We start from the raw sequence: 18,670 nt of genomic DNA, 5'->3' as shown, positions 1-18,670 counted from the left end.
GGCCTGGTGAGTTATATCTATAATCCCAGCTACTCATTATGAGGAGTTCAGAAGAATTATAGTTTGAGGACAGCCTGGGAAAAAAGTTACCAAGAGTCCATCTCAACTAACAGCTGGGTATGATGGCACGTACCTACCATACAAGCTATATGAAAAGCATAAATAGAAAGATCATGGTTCAGGCTAATCTTGGAAAAAAAAACATGAGACACTATTCCCAAAATAAGTAAAGCAAGAATGTCCAGGGGCATGGCTCAAGTGACAAGAGTACTCAGCGATCGAGTATGAGGCTCCGGCTTCAATCCTTAAAACTCCCAGAGGAGGAGGAGGAAGAGGAGGAGGAGGAGGAACAACTACTACTACTACTACTACTACTACTACTACTACAAATTGGTTGGAAGTTTAACCAGTTCAATGTTATTTTTTAAATACAGCATATATTATTTGGTATCTAGAAGCAATTGCACTGAAAATTTTACTTTTTTGCAATTTGAAAATTCAATCAAGTAATATGTCCATAGTAATCTTGGAAAAAATATGGAATCTCAATCTATTCCTGAGAAAATGTCAGAAAAATCATCTTCATAGGATGAACGTTAGGAATAAGTGTTGTAAAGTGCTGAAAACGCTCTTGTAAGAAGGGCAATGCAAGTGTTAGCTGTTACTGCGAAGGTGATCTTCTTATAGGACTACCAGCTTCTGAAAATAGTGACAAATTCTAATAAAAATAACATGCCAGGAGCCTCAAAAATGTCAAGATTTTGAAAGAAAGACTGGAGCAGGTAAAACATGATAGTTAAATGAGATGTAGAATTAAATGAGATATAGAATCTTTGTGTTTTAGAAAAGACATTAGTAGAAGTTCTAGGACTTTTTGAATAAATTCTGTTGAGTACTTGATAGTAAAAAGAATTAAGTCGATATTAATTTTCTGGTTCCAAGAACTGTCTTTTGTCAACCCTAGGCAAAGCAAGGTCAAGTGTTATACAAGTACTTTGTGTACTATTTTTAAACTCTGAAATTATTTCAAAATAGTTTTTTAAATAAGCTAAGTGTGATGTGATTGCATTTATAATTTTTAAGAAAAGTTTGAAAACTTTTAAGAGCATTTATTTTCCAAAAATAATTTGTTGGCAAGCCAGATACTATTTTGATTTAGGAGCAATAGTCTGCAAGAGAGAAAAATCCTTACTCTTATAGGCTCTCTTAAAAGGTAGACAGAAAATATGTACAATATCATCTGGTACTAAGTAGTATTGGCAAATAAAACTGGATAAGAATGTAAAAGCAGACTGCGTGGACTACTCTACATTAGCTGATCACAAAACTTATCTTTCAGGAAGTGTTATTTGAATGAAACTAGAACAATTCAAGGAGTCAACATTATAAAGAGAATAGACAATTTAGGCAAGGAAAATCAAAGCAAAGGCTCTGGGGCAGAAGCAAGCATGAAGTGTGCCAAAGGGAAAAAAAAGCCAGCCTAGTAGAGTGTGGAATATTACCTGGTCAGACTGGAGCATCAGGCAGAATAGGTCAGCACAAAAAGTTTATGTTTTGTGTACAAGGAAAGCAGTTGAATGGCTTTAAGAGGGATGGATGGTAAATAAGGCTCAAAAATGTTACTTCATGTTTGATGAGAAATGACATGAAGAATTACAATGGTGACAGGTATGGTGTGAGGTATATGCCTACAGGAGGGATGGTGTTTGATTAGGGTGGCCAATGAAGATAGAAAGCAGAGAATGAGTCTGGATACTGTTTGCTGGAGAAGCAATTGAATTCTATAGATGGACTGGATGTGGGAGCTGAGGGAAAGAAAAGGAATCAGAGTAATTCTATGTTTTCTTGTCCAACATGGGTGGATTTTGGTTCTCTTTTCCAGGTAACAGTGAAAAAGAAATCGTTATCTTGGGGGAAAATAAAGAATTCTATTCCAAATATATTAAATTTGAGACTTTTAGAATTTTGTTTCTTCTTGTTTTTTCCAATGATTATATAATATTCAGGTTATTTTTTAGAATTGTACATTTTAAAAATGTATACCAAAAGGTACCTGAATTACTCAAATAGAAACTAGTACATTACCTGCAAAAGTTACTGAGATGAAATATATATGTGTATATATGTATATATATATATATATATATATATATATATGACAAATGGTTATATCCTAAATACAAGTAGTGGTAGAATACACAAGGAAAAAGGGAGTATTGCTTCTGAGCATGGACAACTATGAACAATGTGCCCTCCTTATAGAGCCTTAGCAATAAATAGCCATACATAAAATACTGAAAAATTGCTCACACATAGGGAGAGTAATATAAGCATTATTACCAAGGTGATCTTCATATCCTGAAAGTCTTTTTTGTGTGTGACAGTCCTGGGGCTTGAACTTGGGACCTGAGTGCTGTTCCTGAGCCTTTTTTCCTCAGGCTAGTGCTCTACCACTTGAGTCACACTTCCACTTCTGGCTTTTTGGTGGTTAATTGGAGTCATGGTCTTTCCTGTCTGGGATGGCTTCAGACTGAAATTCTTAAGAGCTCAGCTTCCTGAGTAGCTAGGATTATAGGAGTGAGCCACCAGCACCTAGCTCCAATAGTCTTTTTTCCCCTAAGCCACAACGGGTCACTGTGGTAGTTTGTTATTTTTTCCATGTGTTATAAGTAAAATTAACTGGCTTGTTTTAGGTAATAAGAAAAAAACATTTGGAGCCTGTCTGTTGCTATTGGAATCTCCTCATTCTTGGCATCAGAGGGCAACCTGACATCTCTGCATTAGCAATTTTCTCTATTTGGACTTTTGGTTATTATTATTATTAAAAAGTAGGAATGAATAACATTTAGTAATCTGCCTTTGGGGCACCTTTTTTTTCTGAGATAAGAAGGAACCAATGTCCCGACTTAGTCCATTCTCTTCAGACAGAAACAGTTCTGATAAACAGAAGACCAGCTTATTTTATTGCTGTATATATATTTTTTGGTCTGGCTAATACTTGATCTTTATGGACTAAAAATAGAGATGGAAGGTTTCTCATAAGCTGAAGGTATTAAAAGTGAGACTAGCCAGATAGCTTCTTTGCTCACAGGGTAACAAACAGAAAAACTACCTAAGGCTAAATTTGAAAAACAAATGGAACCCCCAAATTCAGATTTTTATGTTGGAGGAGGTCTCATTGCAAGTTGTCAGAACTGACAAATGCAAATTTGATGAGAAATAGTGGCATAAGAATAACATCTCTGTTTTACCCACAATTAACTGTTTAAATTGTTCTAAACCATGTATACGACATATACAATATGTGATGATATTCTTTAATTGGAAAGCCAAAACGTTTGTGACCCCATTCTTCCATATTTGTCTAATATTCTTCATTGATAACCAAGGTTTCATACTGTGCACAGTTTGAGAGCTGTTTAGCAGAGGTTCTAAACTATTTTTTTTTAATCCACCCTGGTTCATTTGGCTTCCATGACACTCCAAGATCTATCTCTGATGCCCATGGTAATGCTCCTCCTTCCAGTGGGCACCTCGCTTCTCAGCCACGAATTGAATGAATTGCCAATGGCTGGCGTAAAGCTTGAGTGTGTCAAAAATGTCTACCCACTTCGCCTCCTTGGCGTCATCGCCAGCCTTGAGGGGAAGATGGCACGTTATTTCACCTGTTTCATCGTGGTAGTTCACCGCCTCCGTCTCCATCCACGCGTTGTCCGTGTTCCGAGGATCATCCACGTAGCCGTTATAGATTACAAACTGATCCTGGCTGAAGAGTCTGTGTAACTGTTTCTCCAGCATCTGCCTCTCCGCCTTCGACTTGCGTAGAGAGTTCGTGGCTTCGGCGCCGAATTCTCTCCTCAGGGTGATGCTGGTGCTCTCTCCTGGATCCATCATCCCCCCCGGAATTGCCCATTTCCCACAGTCCTTCCTTTTAATGGCCACGAACTGCAGAATATTTTTCCTCGACACAGGATGGGTCACTGTGTTTCCCATGCTATCCCTTTTCCACCGGGTGACAATGGGCTCAAGGGCATGATTGGGACCCCAGCGCCCCAAAATCCCTCGGCCAGACATCCCTGTCCTACCTACGGGATTTTTCGGTCTACCATTTCTAACCTCATAAAAGCCTTCCTGGCTCCTTCTCTCCACATTGCCATCCCTTTCGTTAAATCTCGGACAGAAGTTTCTTTCGCCCAGCTGTGGATCTGCCCACTGAGGCCTGGCCAAGACCAAGCTGGCCGTGTATTCCACCGGGTTGTACTCTCTCCACTCAACCAGCCAGCTCACTTTCTCGTTGGGGACATGGCATCGCACCACCTTAGAGCCAGGGTACGGAGACATCCGGGCATTCCTGTGCGAGTTCTCAGCAGCAATATTTTGCCCCCACATGATGATGTTTAGAGGAAACCCATGTGAGGAAAACAAGGTCCCGCTGGCCTGGGTGCTGGGGCGGCTGCTGGGCCTGACTGCTGCGGAGGCCAAGGTCACAGAGAGAGATACTGTTGCCAAAGTCCTTCCCAGGCAGCATCCAGCCAACCACGACCCAGCAACTCACAGGGATTTTGGTCATTCTTGGCTGGGGGACTGGGGCATAGCCTCCACTATAGATCCAAGAGCCCCCGGCTGGGAGGTGGTCACATTTATCTCATAAATGCCCTTTGATAGCCTAAAAGACTGACTGGCGCTCATAACCGACTTGCTCGCTGGGCGCTGGAGACGCGCGCGTGAGGTCACAGACGTCGCATGGCAACCAGGGGGGCAGGGAGACCCCCAGCTCCGCTTGACCCCCCCATCCCCTGCGGCTATGTGACTTCTTTGTTTTAGTTTGCTTGTTGCATTTTTGTTTTATATCGAAAGATCTTAAGGCCTGAAAGGGTTCCCAAAGGTCAAGAGTCTGTCCAACTAGTGCCAATAAAACTAGCAAAGACAACAACAGTGCTTTCTAAAGCATTTGCTATTTACAGGTAAATTCGGTTTCCAGGGCCAGGGCCAGGACCATTGTCTGTTAAGATGAATGAAGAATGGACAAGATTACTTACTTAGGATGCTCAAAAGCCACTGAGGGGTGATTTGCAAGAGGAAGGAGCTTGAACTCACCTGGCACATCGATGAAAATTCCATGTGTTTGATGGATGTAGGTTCAAAACTTGCATGGTTTGGACTCTTTTAAATGAGCATTGGTAACAGTGTATCAGGTGCGAGGCCAAACTATTGAAGGTTGGACCCAGAGGCCTTTGTTCTTACAGGATGCTGGTTGAGGAGGAGAAAAACAGAACCAACACTGAAATAGCAGTGCTAGGTAATCATTAAGGGTTAAACATAGGTTCTGGTACCAGCTCCAATCCTGCCACTACCACCCCATTACCCCTTCGTGTGGAACCTTCTTGGGCACAATTACTTAAATTCTAAAGTTTCCTTGTATGGAACATGGGAATATTAATAATGACTGCTACATAGAGTTGTAGTGAGAGCAGCATAGGATATTACATGTAAAGCTGTTAACACAATATATTGTCCCCAGTGCACACTCAACAAAAGTTAGTTTGTATTGCTATAATTAACTTTTTTTTACTCTATACCTTGAAAACTTCATGATTAGGGCAGCTGAAATGATTATGGGAATTCAGCAGCTCACATATGAAGTCAGACTTAACCAATGATTTTTCTGTCTGAACAAATTCAGGCTAAGAAGGAACAGCACCTAAGTCTTGAAAGGATATGAAAGGGAAACATATTTAGCAATTACACTAGTGTGAATAAGGGGGAGATTCTGCCCTAGGAAAAGGTATTTTATCATTTGAAAAGACAAGTTTAGAATTATTGAGTATGTACTTTACCTAATTGAAACCCAAATTATATTGAGCATTTCTCAAAGTTAGTTCCATGTTACACCAATCCTAATTCTATTAGAAAGGTGGCCAACTAATAGCTGATTTTATGGTCAAATATGTTTAGAGACGTCTTTATATTTTATCACCTTTCTCCTTTAGAAATTTAGAATTCGCATTATTGTTGGAAAAATCCTGAACGTTCTTACTTTTTTAAAAATAAAATAAAGCAACAAGAAAATCACCACTTAATTTTGTTTCATCCAGTATTTTCCAAACTACCTAGCTAAAATATGCTTCATTTATACAATAACTGCTTAAATTTTAGGAATACACTTCCTCCAGTTTAGAAAGGTTTAAAAATATGTCTATGTGCTCAGGAGGGGATCTGCAACCATTCAAAGTTATCACCCTTGTCATTACCAGAAAAGACAGCTGCTGAATACCCACCCATGCCCTCATAAAGAACCCTACACTTGATGTGTCAGGGTTCTAGAAGACTTGAAACACTGAAACAGCACTGTGATTATAGAGAACAAAATAATAGGAAAAGATTGAGAGCAGAATAGTATGAGGCCCCAATCATCATTTACCATCATTGTCATAAACATTGTTGAGAATTTACTGTGCACCAGGCACTGTTCATAGTACCACTGGAACAGAACAACGGTCATTAAAGAATATAGTCACATCTTTATAATGGATATCTCATTGTGTTTGAATTTTTTCAATCATGGAATTCTAACCCCTCTTTGCCTCTTACAAATGTACTAGGAATAGCACTAGTATGAAAACTTATAGAAGACACTTTGTGAATTCCTCACATGAATATTTCCAAGCATCCCCATCTAACTCAAGAAACAAATGAAACAGAAGTGTTGGGTATGGTTCTAGCTTCCTCTTACCAAAGGTTAGCTGTCAGAAATTTGCTTCTGACATTTGGCTTCTCTGGATCATGGATCCTCACTATAAAAGGAATCTGTTGGCCTCTGTTATCTACAAACGTCCTTCCGGCATTAACATTTTATGATTCTAGGATCTATAAAAATCTCATTATTAAGAAGGTCAAGGTCAATTTCTGCTATGAATCACAAAGACCAGATGTTCAAACATAAATAACCAGATGCTTGGGGAGAAATACACACACATACTTGAGGAAAACAGGAGCAGAGAAGGCATGTGTGTCATATACAATACAGAAATACAGTGGGCTAAGGAAGAACTCTTGAAAAAGGGAATTCAAAACCAGGAAATGGGTATTTTGTTTTATTTTTTCTCATCATCAAAGGACAGAAGACAGTTAAACCAGAGGATTTTTGATGATTATGGTGCAAAACATGCCTAAGGGAAGGAAATAGAACACTGTAGTAAAGACCAAAGAACTATTTGTTGGGAAGCCACTGGAAGATTTCCTTTCCTAAATTTGTCTTTTGAGGTTGAAATGTCTGTGGTAAAAAAAACAAACAGATCCAAAACAAAGCCTGCCTGCGAGGGCAGAAAAGTTCATAAGACTCTTATCTCCAATTAGCCAGCAAAAAGTCAGAAGTAGAGGTATGGCTTGAGGAGGCATGGCATCAGCCTTGAATGTAGAAGCCAAGCAAGAGTGAGAGGCCTGAGTTCAAGCCCCAGTACTGATATATATATATATATATATATATATATATATATATATGCCAGTATAATGCTAGTATAATAATACCAATATAGTATATAATTTTGAGCACTTCACATTAATTATATCATTTAATTCTTAAACTATTTTGAGGTAGACACATGTACATTAATATCATCAGTTCACACTGAGGACATTCTAGTTCAATGAAAAATGTGCCCAAGGTCACACAGCTAGCTACAACTATATATTTCAGAACTGAAAGGCTTGACAATCATAAACTCATATTTTATTGATAGCCTAAAAGTATGTTAGATTTGATTTTTATATAGCAAAATGGCACTGTTTTATTATAACTATAAAAAGTTGAGTTGTGTTAAGATGGTTCTGCTAAGTTCATTTTATATGGTGGGGGTTGGAGACAGTGAAACCATTAACAACCTATTGTAGCAACACAGTTGTAAAGAGAAACTGCTCTGAATTATGATCTAGTTCAGATTTAAAAGACAAGTAAGGGAGGAAAAACTGAACCGTAAGTGAAAGTCTAAAGAGAAGGAAGAATAAAAGATTATCAATTTTAACCCAAAATGATCACAACAGAATGGAGGTGACAGACAGAAATTGAGAAGTCAGAGAGTGGGGAATGGGGCTCCACCTTTAGGTATGTTTTTGAGACAAATGAGATAAGTAGATGGAACATTGAATAAGTTACTTCAGAACTCAAGATTCTACCCCTAACATTTCTTAGCTAATGCCACTGTTTCCTCATTCACAAATCAAAAAGATAATCTAGAATTAATCGTATGGATTAATTTGGAAGGTAGAGTTTTAGAGATTAAGGGATTGGATTATAAATTTGGCTTTGAAGTAGAAGAAGAAAAATGGGACAATCATTGTGTTTTTGAAAGAAGTTTAGTAAAATTGTGCCTTTTATAGGAATGGCCTGGGCAGGATAATTAATACAGCTCTATGTAGAAGCAAGGCTGTCTAAAAATTAGCCTAAGAAATCTAAAGCAAAATGTATAATGATGACAGTCAAATAGGCTTTGTTGGAGCAGAAAGCTTGGGATTATGTGGTGCAAACGTGAAGTTTTAGGAAAGCCTAGTAACTGCTCAAACAAACAAAAAGTCTTCCTGACCTCTTAAATACTGTTTTGATTTGCACCACTGAAGCAAACTTCTTTGAGTGTACTTTTTTATTGTAAATTGCATTTATTCTACATTCAGCTGTTGTCATGATCTCTGGTGAATTAACATAGGATGAAAGCTATCTATGGTCATTCAGTTGAGGAGATAAAAGATTTGAATGGGCAGGAACAAGGGATGCCTTCCAATTCACAGCATTGCTCAAGTCAGTCATTTCAACACCTGGGAACCTGTCTTAGATACGGGTTTTTGAGATCAAAGTTCCATTTAGGTTCATTGTCTTAAGATGCTTATAGTACAGAAAGAACAGGCTGTATGAAGATCATGGAATTGGGGGAGTTTGAACGGTGATTCAACTGGCAGAGCACCAGAAAATGGGCAGAGGGGAAAATGTTGTTGTCTTCCACCACAATTTTGTGGATGGATTAGGCACCCTAAATTTAAGAAGGCTTTTTCTTGGTACCCTTTTGAGTCCACCAAGGATCTACTAAAAATTTAGGTTGATCCTGGGCTGAGTATCAATGGATTATTCAGATCCACTTACATCAATGATATTTGGCCCTCTGAAATTCAAATTAATAAAATTGTACTATATTAGAATTTTTAAGCTAGATGGTTGACAATGAAATACATGTCTATGGCTATTTTTTCATGTTCCCTGCCTCCCTCTGGAACTTCATAGTATGCCATGGCTGCTGAGGCTGGTGAGGGAAAACAGCTGGTAGGAGAAAACATCAGGAAATGTAAAGGCATTGAAAATAGTAGAGAACTTTAAAGAGCAAAGTAGAGGAGCACCATATTTTCACAAATGGAATGATGTGGGGGGATGCATCAGGGTGGGCATAGGTATATATTAATATTCATTTCTGCTGACTGAGTACTGACTATATACTATACACTGTGCTTTTATATTGATAATGAACTGAATGGTGAAACTTCAATTTCACCTTTAGGAATCCTAATCCCCAATGTGATGGTTAGGGGGGTGGGACCTTTAGTAGGTGATTATGTCTTAAGAATGGAGCCCTTGTGAATGGGATTAGTGCATTTTGGAAAGTAATCCCAAATCGCTCTTCTACTTGCTCTCTTTCTGCCTTGTGAATGGATAGGAGAAACTGGTAGGCTGTATGCCAGCAAGTAAGAACGATCTCACCAGAACTCTGGTAAGAGAGAAGACAAAAAGGAAATGTAAAGAAGTCATGAAGAAGAAAAAAAGAATAGAAGGAGAAAAGGCACCAGGGAAAAAGACAAAGGAAGTTTCGGTTCAGGAAGAAAAGGCTGTACTGCAAAACGTGACTTTGAGGAGTAGTCCCAGAAGCAACTGAGTGCTACACCCAAGACCAGGATGCCAGCCACTTGGTACTATGCATTCAAATGATTTCTCCTTTCTCTGGTCTAACTCTTATTGCTTCTCTTGCTTCCTGTGACGAGATAGCCCTGGAGGGTGGAAGGAAGGAGGCAGCCAAGAACTTCTCCTCTAGCCACTGATTTAAAAGGAGTCTCCAGGAGAAGCTATGCTTCCTTCATCTTTTCAGCTCCCCACTGGACAAGCCTTTTTGGATTCTGGCAGCTTCCTCTCTTTTTCCCTTCAGCCCCTGGGGGAGGAGATGTTTCCAGCAGTTGCTAATCTCAAGATTGCCTCACTCTGACCTGCACTTCCAGTTCTTTCAACACATTTGTAACTAATTGGTGGCATTAAATAATCACTGTTGGATTATCTGCTAAAGAAAACTTTACTTTCACTTGGATTCACCTCCCTAGGTCAAAGACACTTTCCCAGTGGGGGAACAGGCAGACATTTATACATAGAAACAAATTCAGCCATCTCATGAGTTAAGGGCCCATAAGAAATTGTGTTTGATCAAACAAATCCACACTAGCTACTAGGACTTGAAGAGCTTATCCTAGATAATATCTGTAAAATAACTGAATTCATATCTATTCCTTCATGATTTACTGTATTCACTTTGATCATTTTGAGCCGCAAGGAACATGGCGAATTTAGTTTTATTCCTCTAAGCCAGGGCTAAGTGCCCATTATGAGGCACATAGTAAGGTGTGGCAGGGGGTAGAGAGAAAAGGGAAAGTGGAGGGGATGGCCTGCTTTTCGGAAATGCTTCCTTTGGGCAAGATGAGGTTTATGGTGTATATCAATCAGGACAGACACTTAACAGAGATTCTTGTATTCCTCCCGTCCCAGCAGAGCTTCAGACGCTGAGAGACAAAGCAGTATTGTTCTGAAGCAGCTTTCCTTTTTCCCATCTGTGGCTTAAGCTAGGTTAAAACCCAAGTCCCTCTTCTTAACAGATCTTCAGGTTAGTGAAGCACATAGTAGTCACATCACTGACACCCAAATCAGATTGATGGCAGCAACACGGAGGGTGGGGGGTACTAGAGGGAGGGGGGAGATTCTACTCCGGTGTCCTGAAGAAATGGAAGATGGTATAGGAGCTGAGTCTAGTGAGAGTTTCAGGTGCAGGGAGGGCTGTGTTCTGAGTTTTCTAGCAAAGAACAGAGCTGGGCTCCAACTGGAAGAGTGTGAAAAGACACAGACATGTGAGGGAAGTGTTGTTTGTAGACAGGAGCTTTGAGGTGACTGTTAGGCAGTTGGCAGAAGGATGAAAAGCAAGCGAAGGCCCAGCTGGTGGGGGGGAGGGGTGGTCTCTGAAACTTAAGGCATTGGAGCTTGAGGCCATGGAGACTCAGGGGAGGAGATTCAGCATCAGAGTGGCAAAAGTTGGAAGTGGAGTTATGACACTAGTTGTAAAACACTAGCCTTGAGCGAAAAAGCGAAGAGACAGTTCCCAGACCCCCGAGTTCAAGCCCCAGTACGGGACAAAAATAAAACAGTGGTCAGGTCACTTCTGGGAAGGCAACTTTGAGTGCTGTGGAGAAGACCGATTAGAAGCAGAGAAGCACGAGGTAGGGAAGGATTGGCAAACTCTCGATGGCAGGGTATATAGAAAGCCTCGACTTCACCAAAGGATAATATTCATCTTTGAGCTGCTTTTTCTTTTTAACCTATTGATGGTCAAGCTGTGTGTGTGTGTGTGTGTGTGTGTGTGTGTGTGTGTGTGTGTGTGTGTGTGTGTGTGTTGGGCGGGAAATGGCTTTTGCAGTTCGATAGTGGGAAGCCTGAGAAGTTTCGAGTTTCTCCTTGCCAAGGTCGGACCACTACAGGTGGGCGAGTGCGAACCCAGCGCGAATGCTTGGCTCCTTGCCGGGCCCCGGACGGGGCGCCGCGCTCGTCCCCTCCAGGCCTAGCTTATCACCAGGGGCCCGTGCCCGGCAGGCGCTCCCGGGAGCGGCGCGGCAGCGGCTCCAGGAGGCCTGGCCGACGGCGGCGGCGAGAGGCTGTGCCCCAGTTTGTGTCCAATCAGGGAGTGCGGGCTGTGCCCCGAGCCGGGCAGCAATGCGTAAACAAACCCACGGCAACTCCTCCGCCCACTTGGCGCGCTCGCCCCGCGCCCGTCGCCGCCGCCACCGCCGCCGCCACCACCATCATCACCGCCGGCTCCGCTCTCCTCGCGCCCGCCCGCCGGCCCGCCTGCCCGCTCGCCGGGCCCTGCCCTGCACCCCGCTCCGCTCGCACCCCGCCGCCCCGCCCCGCCCCCGGCGGCACGGCCTCCCTCACCTACCGCCCCACGCGCGCGCGCGCTCACGCACCACGCGCCCCGCGCGGCCCGCCCGGATCGTGGCCTCTCGAGAGCAAGGTAAGGGCGATGCGCGCGGGGACCAAGGCGGCGGCTCGGCCCCGCGAGGCCGGAGGAAGTTTCTGGCATGACTGTTTGCCGCTGGCCTGTGGGTGGAGGGGAGCCGGGGAGGCCCTGGACGCCCGGCGAGCCTGGCGGGCCGGAGGGGCGCCGCGCCGCGCTGGAGGCTTGGAGGGGGGTCCCAAGTTGCCGGACCTGACATTGGCGCGGGCCGGCGGCGCGCGGAGATCGGGGACTAGAGGCGCGGGCAGGGCCGGGCGCTGTGGCGGGCAAGGGGAGGGCCCCGGAGGAACTTTCTCCTCCCTAGAGGGGCGCCTCCCAGCTCGGGCCGCGGCCCCGGCACGGGAGCGGTGGCTCCCGGGGCTGGAGGGAGACGGTGCACTGTGTTTGAAGGAGCTGACGCAGTTTGTGACGCTCGCGGCTTCCTGGTGGGGACCGGCCACAGCCAGCGCCTCGGCGGGTGGAAGGGACGAGTCGAGAAGGCGCTCGGGCCCTTCCCCCTCCCGGGAGCCGCGCGTCCCGGAGTCTAGTTCGTTTTTGGAGGGGTGGCCGGGTGCGGGGGGGGGGGGGGGTCTCGTAGGCTTGGGGTGTGAGCATCGGTTCTTGGCCGGCAGATCGGCTCTGGCCGCGCGCGTCGCTTCCGTTTTGATTAGCTCGGGTTATTATATAAGATGTCAACGGAGAGGAAAGGGGAGAGCGGGAGGCGCGTCGGCGAGGGCGCGTTGGCCTTCCGCGAGCGGCAGGGCGCCCGCAGGAGGCAGGCAGGGCGGCGGGGGGGGGGGGGGGGGGGAGGGGACCCACCTGTGCGCCCCGGCGGGCCCCGCCTGCGAGCGTGCCCCGGGTGGGGTGGGGTGGAGTGGGGTAGGGACCGCCGCGTACCTCGCCACCCCCCCACCCTCACCCCCAACCGCCCCAACCCTGAGAACACTCCAGCGGCGGCCAAATCCTGCCGTTTCCCCTCTGCCATCTCGCTTGGGTCTATAGGTTTCTGACTCCAGGCGATTGTACTTTGAAACATTTGTTTAATATTAAGGAAGCAGCCAGCGGCCGTTCGTAGTACACCCGGAACGTGTGGCGGGTGAGCTCCAGGGCGGTGAATGAATCATCATCGCCCCGCGGACGGGGCTCGGGTGATTCATGCGGGGTTACATACACCCGCGCCTACCCGCCCTGTGCCTCCGACCTCGGCTGAGCGGCCCTTCGCCTGCAGTGATGACGCCTGGAGGGGTGGGAAAGAGTTCCTGGCAAAAGGGCCCTGGGAGTTGGTCTCCCCTTCTTCATACTGTAACTTTGACTGTGTCAGGTTCTCCATCTTAGCCTCCCCCCCCCCCCCCGTTTATTTGGTTGTTTGTTTTGTTTTAGAAGGGCTACAGAATTCCACCTGGCTGGGTTAATGAGTTGGTGGAAGGAGCGCTGATTGGCTGCAAGGCTGGGTCCAGTCTCATTCAGAATTTGGATGGAGTCTAGTGAGGGAGGTGTCAGACTTTTGAAGGAATCTTTCTGCTGAACGCGTCTACTTTAATGGCAGGGAAGTAATTAACGAAGTGTGAAAATCAAGTGGATATTAAAAAATAAGTGGCTCCTTAAATAGACAAAAGTCTTAAAAGACTAGATTTGGGGTTTTGCTGGGTTGTTTTTTAATTCTTTAAAGCACAGATTCTAAAGGGAATCTAGATTTCCATTCATGAATCCTCAATTCTTTTTCCTCCCAGTGATCTTTTTTTTTTATTGTTATTGTAAAGCGTTTGCAGTTACATAAGTCAGGTAATGAGTACATTTCTTTTGGGGCAATGTCACTCTTTCCCTCGCTCTCTCCCAGTTTTTCCTACCGTACCCACCCACAAGTTGCCTGTGATGGTTCTTCAACATGAACTTGACTCATTCCCATCTCACCCCACAGTTGCAGGATGAAGGGTAAAGTTTTCTCATCACTTAGGGCTAACCTCAAATGGCATCAACCCACAGAGGCCCTTGTGATCACTTTACCTCCTGACCTTTCCTGTCTGAAGCCAATCCACAGTCCTACTTTATTTTCTTCACAGCATTCCATCACAGCTTAATATTATCTCTTCCTATTAGAAAGTAGGGTTGGGGCTGCCCTATCTGCTCAATGCTATAAACCCTAGCTTCTGGAATAGTGTTTGGCATTTTCTAGGCACTCTACTTGTTAAGTAGTGAATGAATAACTTTTTCCTGTTGGATAGGACTGTCTTTGACAGTTGAAATGTCATGCGTTTTGTGGGCAAGTTACCAAGGTAGTACAGTTCTAATTTTCTTTTGGTTGATTTCTTTTCTCTTCTGTGCTATTATGTTTTAGCACAAAGTGGGTTCAAGTAGCCTATGCTAATATAAAGAAGCCTAAGGCACATAGAGTCTGGTCAAAATAAAGTTCATTGCTGTGTCAGAGGATTTTTTTAAAATCTGCTAGTTTAAAAAAAGGTAAAATACTGAAGTAAAATCAGCAAAGTAAAATTCTTCAAAACAATATGAGATATTGATATTTCTATGATTCTTCCACCTACTACATCTAGACCAACTTCAGATTTAACTGTAATATGGAAAACTCCATAGTAGGTAGCACTTAATATGAAATATTAATTCAAATGAATATGAGATTTCTATAGAGGCTATTACTCTTAATTGTTAATGCTGGTAACCACAGAACAGTAGATAAAATTATTTAATACTGTATTTTAAATTTCTATTGTTATCTTGAAACAAGTCTTGCTACATAGCCCAATCTGACTGGAAGCTCACTGTACAGCTCAGGCTTGCCTGTAACTCCTCAACTACTAAATGCTGCGATTACAGGCATACACTGCCACACTTGGAAAGTATTTCAAACATCTTAAACTATAAAGAATTAAAGTTATAAGGTAGTAACAATAGAAGAAGGACTTGAATGTAGTGTTAGACACTCTTTTAGAAGCTCAACTTTGATACTTTGATCATTATAAATTGTAAGTTTTATAGGCATATTGATCAGCTTCAATCTTATGGTAATACTTACAGATCTCAATACTGACAAAGTTATTGCTAAAGAAGAGCAGGCATTCTCCAGCTCCCGCCCCCTCTGGTCTTGCTAACACACCTGGGACTTCAGCTCCAGGCTCCACCTTCTCCTTCAGCTGACTCTCAACCACTTGAGCTGTCTTCACTTCAGCTTTTAGCTGTCTAATTGGATTTAAGAGTGTTGGGTTTGTCTATCCAGGCTGGCTCTGAATGGTAATTCTCAGATCTCAGCTTACTGAGTAGCTAGGATTATAGGCATGAGCCACTGACTACTGGCTCCAGTTTTGGTGTTTTGTTTGTTTGTTTTTTGTTTTCTGTAATCATAGTTGGAATCACTCAAGTGAGCTCAGAGAGGAATTCATAATACTTTTCTTTTTCCCATTCCCTTTTCTGAGGAAACTGAGGCTCAGTGAAATTGTTCAAGATTGAGGCTTGGCAGTAGAACTAAGAAGTTTGACTTCCACTCTGGAACTTATCTTTTTGGAAGCTCTAAATTAGCCAGAACACTCAGAGGTGGGAAGAAATAGATTCTGTCATTAGTGAATGAACTCTCAAAGAGTAAAATCCTATCTAGTTTGTACCTCACATGTCCCTTGAACATCTAGAGACTCAAGAAACAGTTGTTGAATTCAAGGCTTTTCTGTTTAACTAGAAATAAGTGTTTAACCAGAAATTTGAAATTAGCAATACAGTAAGATTTGCATTAATACCTAAAAAGAAATTACTCAGATACAAAATAAATATAAAAAAATAAAAGGGAAATTACTTAGGTATAAATGCAATAAAATACACATAAGATCTATTAGGTGAAAACTGTAAAATGGATGAAAAATCAAAGTGAAAATAAAAGGAAAGAGATTTCATACTTATGGCCAGGAACACTCAATATTGTCACAACGTCCCAACTTGATTTATAAAGTTAATGCAATGTCAGAGAGACTTCCAGAGAGCTATTTTGTAGGAATTTACTAATTTAAAATTTTATACAGTAATGTCACAGACTTAGGGTAGCTAACACTTTGTTGTTGTTGTTGTTTTGAGATGGGATCTAGCCCAGACTTCCATGGAACTTACTATGTAGCCCAAGTGGCCTTCATGATCCTCCACCCCCTCTATGACTCCTAAGTAGTGAATTGCAGGTATGAGCCACTTTAGCTGGTAAACACATTATTGAAGAACAAAGTTAGAAGACTGATATTACCTAATTTTACAACTTACTATAAAGGTAAACTCATCAAAGGAATGTTGTATTGGCAAAGGATTAAGCAGATAGATCAATGGAATACAGTAAACTCTAGAGATCCCATCCAAAGATAGTCAACTGATCTTTGACAAAGGAACAAAGGCATGTGTTGGAGAAAAGAGTCTTTTCAGCAAAAGGTGTGAGAACAACTACATATTGTGTGAAAAAAAATTCTAGATACAAACCTTATACTACTCCCCCAAAACTAACTTAAAATAAACCAGGCATCTGAATGTAAAACTATAAAAATTCCTAGGACACAGCACAAGAGAACATATAGACAACTTAGAGTTTCATGATGACTTTTTAAATAGAACAACTGAGGCATGATTCAATCTTTGCTTGGCTTATTATTTTTTTAAAATATTCCCTGCAAAAGATATGAGCCACAACCTGGGAGACAGTGTCCACAAAAGATACAAATATTTGTAAAATATAGGAATATTTTACAGTTTTACAACAAATATTTTAGAATCTCACAACTCAGTTAAAAACAAGTTGGTTAAAAACTGGGTCAAACACCTGAACAGATACTTCACCAAAGAAGACATACATGTGGCAAAGAAACATCAGAAAACAATGCAATCAAAGCAATGGTCATATACTGCTACTGTAATACCCAAAATCTAGAACACAGATAGTACCCAGTGCTGGGGAAGATACAGAGCAACAGGAACTCTTCATTAATTACTGGTAGGAATGTCAAATGGCACAGACATTTTGAAAGACAGTTGAGTGGTTTCTTACAAGAGGAAACAAATTTTCTTACAAAAATAAGCATATTTATATCATGCAATTCCACAAGTGCATTCCTTGGTATTTTCCCAAAGGAGTTAGAACCATCTTCTCAATAAAACTTGAGTGGTGGTATTTATGACAGCTTTATTCCTCACTACCAAAACTTAGAAGCAACTAAGATATCCTTCAGAATCAGTGAACTGTGGTGTATGTAGACAGTGGAATGTTATTCAATGCTAAAGTGTAATTGAAAGGAGAATGGATTTGGAGAACAGGGAGGGGATGTGGGATTAGAATGTGTAATGGCTGATACTGCTGCAAGAATGAAAGGAAAGGAGAAATAGAAATGTTGGGGAGGAAGCATTCTGAGAGTAATGATAAAGGACATGAGGAAATTTCAGAGTGTTTACAATTCTGGAAGGCTTAGTTCTGAGTGCTGATGAAAATACAAGGTGTAGTTGAATTTGAGGATGGGAAGTGACCCAAGCCATTGGAGGCTGAAGGTCATTGGTCTTCAGGAACCATGATGCCAATGTATTAAAATGATTATGTACCAATGTCAGCATCTGGTTTCTTTTTAAAATTGTGGCATATACATACTAAAGGCTTTCTGAGCATTTAATCCATGGAACTGGAATGGTAAAAGATAGTGAAAAGATAAGGAAATTAAGTTCTTCATTTAAAAGATGAGGAAGCTGTAAAGTTTTTTTCAACACTTTGTAGAAATGTGTGAGATGCACAAGTTTACAGACAGGTGTGGTAGCACTGGCACTGTCCAGAATTGGGATCCTGGACCCCAGCTGGTAAGGCTGACTAGGGCAGGAGAAGTAAAGTATGTATGCAGTGAACAAAACCTTGAAAAGCTTCCTTGACAGGTAACTTCCCCACATCAGTGTATGTGACACAAAAGTCAGCTGAGGAGAGTCAATGTGCTCTGACTTCTAACTAAAAGACATCAATATTGAGGAGGACCCATAAAAAACACCACCAACTAAAAACCAGATAAGAATCAGTGGATAAACAGAGTAGACATACTAATGAAAGTTAGATCGGAAAACACAGGTTGATATAATGCCCCAAATGATCTTATACACTTCGCCTCTTCACTCTACTCCAAATACGTTGATATTGTCTCTTCTGCCTCATGTTTAACCACTTGAACTATGGCCCCCAGCCTTTGGTTTAGCTTTTTAAATGAATAGTAGCAACTTTTCTCCTTTGTCCATATCAGACCACATTATAGTTCTGGCTGAGCAAGGTTTAGGTAGTGTGTCTCTGGGCTATAGAAATTTCTGTCTCATCTATTTCTTTTTTTAAACTTTTTCTTGTAAAGTTCTTTTATTGTAAAGTATTAAACACACATTATACACAATACTTC

The 18,670-nt window shown here is 42.2% G+C and overlaps 2 protein-coding genes across 4 annotated transcripts in view; one reads left to right on the top strand and one right to left on the bottom strand.

Moving 5' to 3' along the window:
- Positions 1-3,489: 3,489 nt before the first annotated feature.
- LOC122115861 (ADP-ribose pyrophosphatase, mitochondrial-like) lies at positions 3,490-4,530 on the bottom strand. The gene has a single exon (XM_042689432.1). The coding sequence runs from the start codon at positions 4,387-4,389 to the stop codon at positions 3,490-3,492; it is 900 nt and encodes a 299-aa protein (XP_042545366.1). The 5' UTR covers positions 4,390-4,530.
- A 7,674-nt stretch (positions 4,531-12,204) lies between these two features.
- Pcgf5 (polycomb group ring finger 5) overlaps positions 12,205-18,670 on the top strand; it is a 95,997-nt gene continuing 89,531 nt past the window's right edge. For all 3 annotated transcript variants that reach the window (XM_042689352.1, XM_042689351.1, XM_042689350.1), the window contains exon 1: positions 12,205-12,299. The gene's annotated coding sequence lies outside the window, so the exon portion shown is untranslated. The remainder of the gene's footprint in view (positions 12,300-18,670) is intronic.

The sequence above is a fragment of the Dipodomys spectabilis genome, unplaced genomic scaffold (assembly GCF_019054845.1).
Source record: "Dipodomys spectabilis isolate Male_0828 unplaced genomic scaffold, ASM1905484v1 ptg000125l, whole genome shotgun sequence".
Lineage (NCBI taxonomy): Eukaryota > Metazoa > Chordata > Mammalia > Rodentia > Heteromyidae > Dipodomys > Dipodomys spectabilis.
This window is presented reverse-complemented; position numbering and strand designations above follow the sequence as displayed.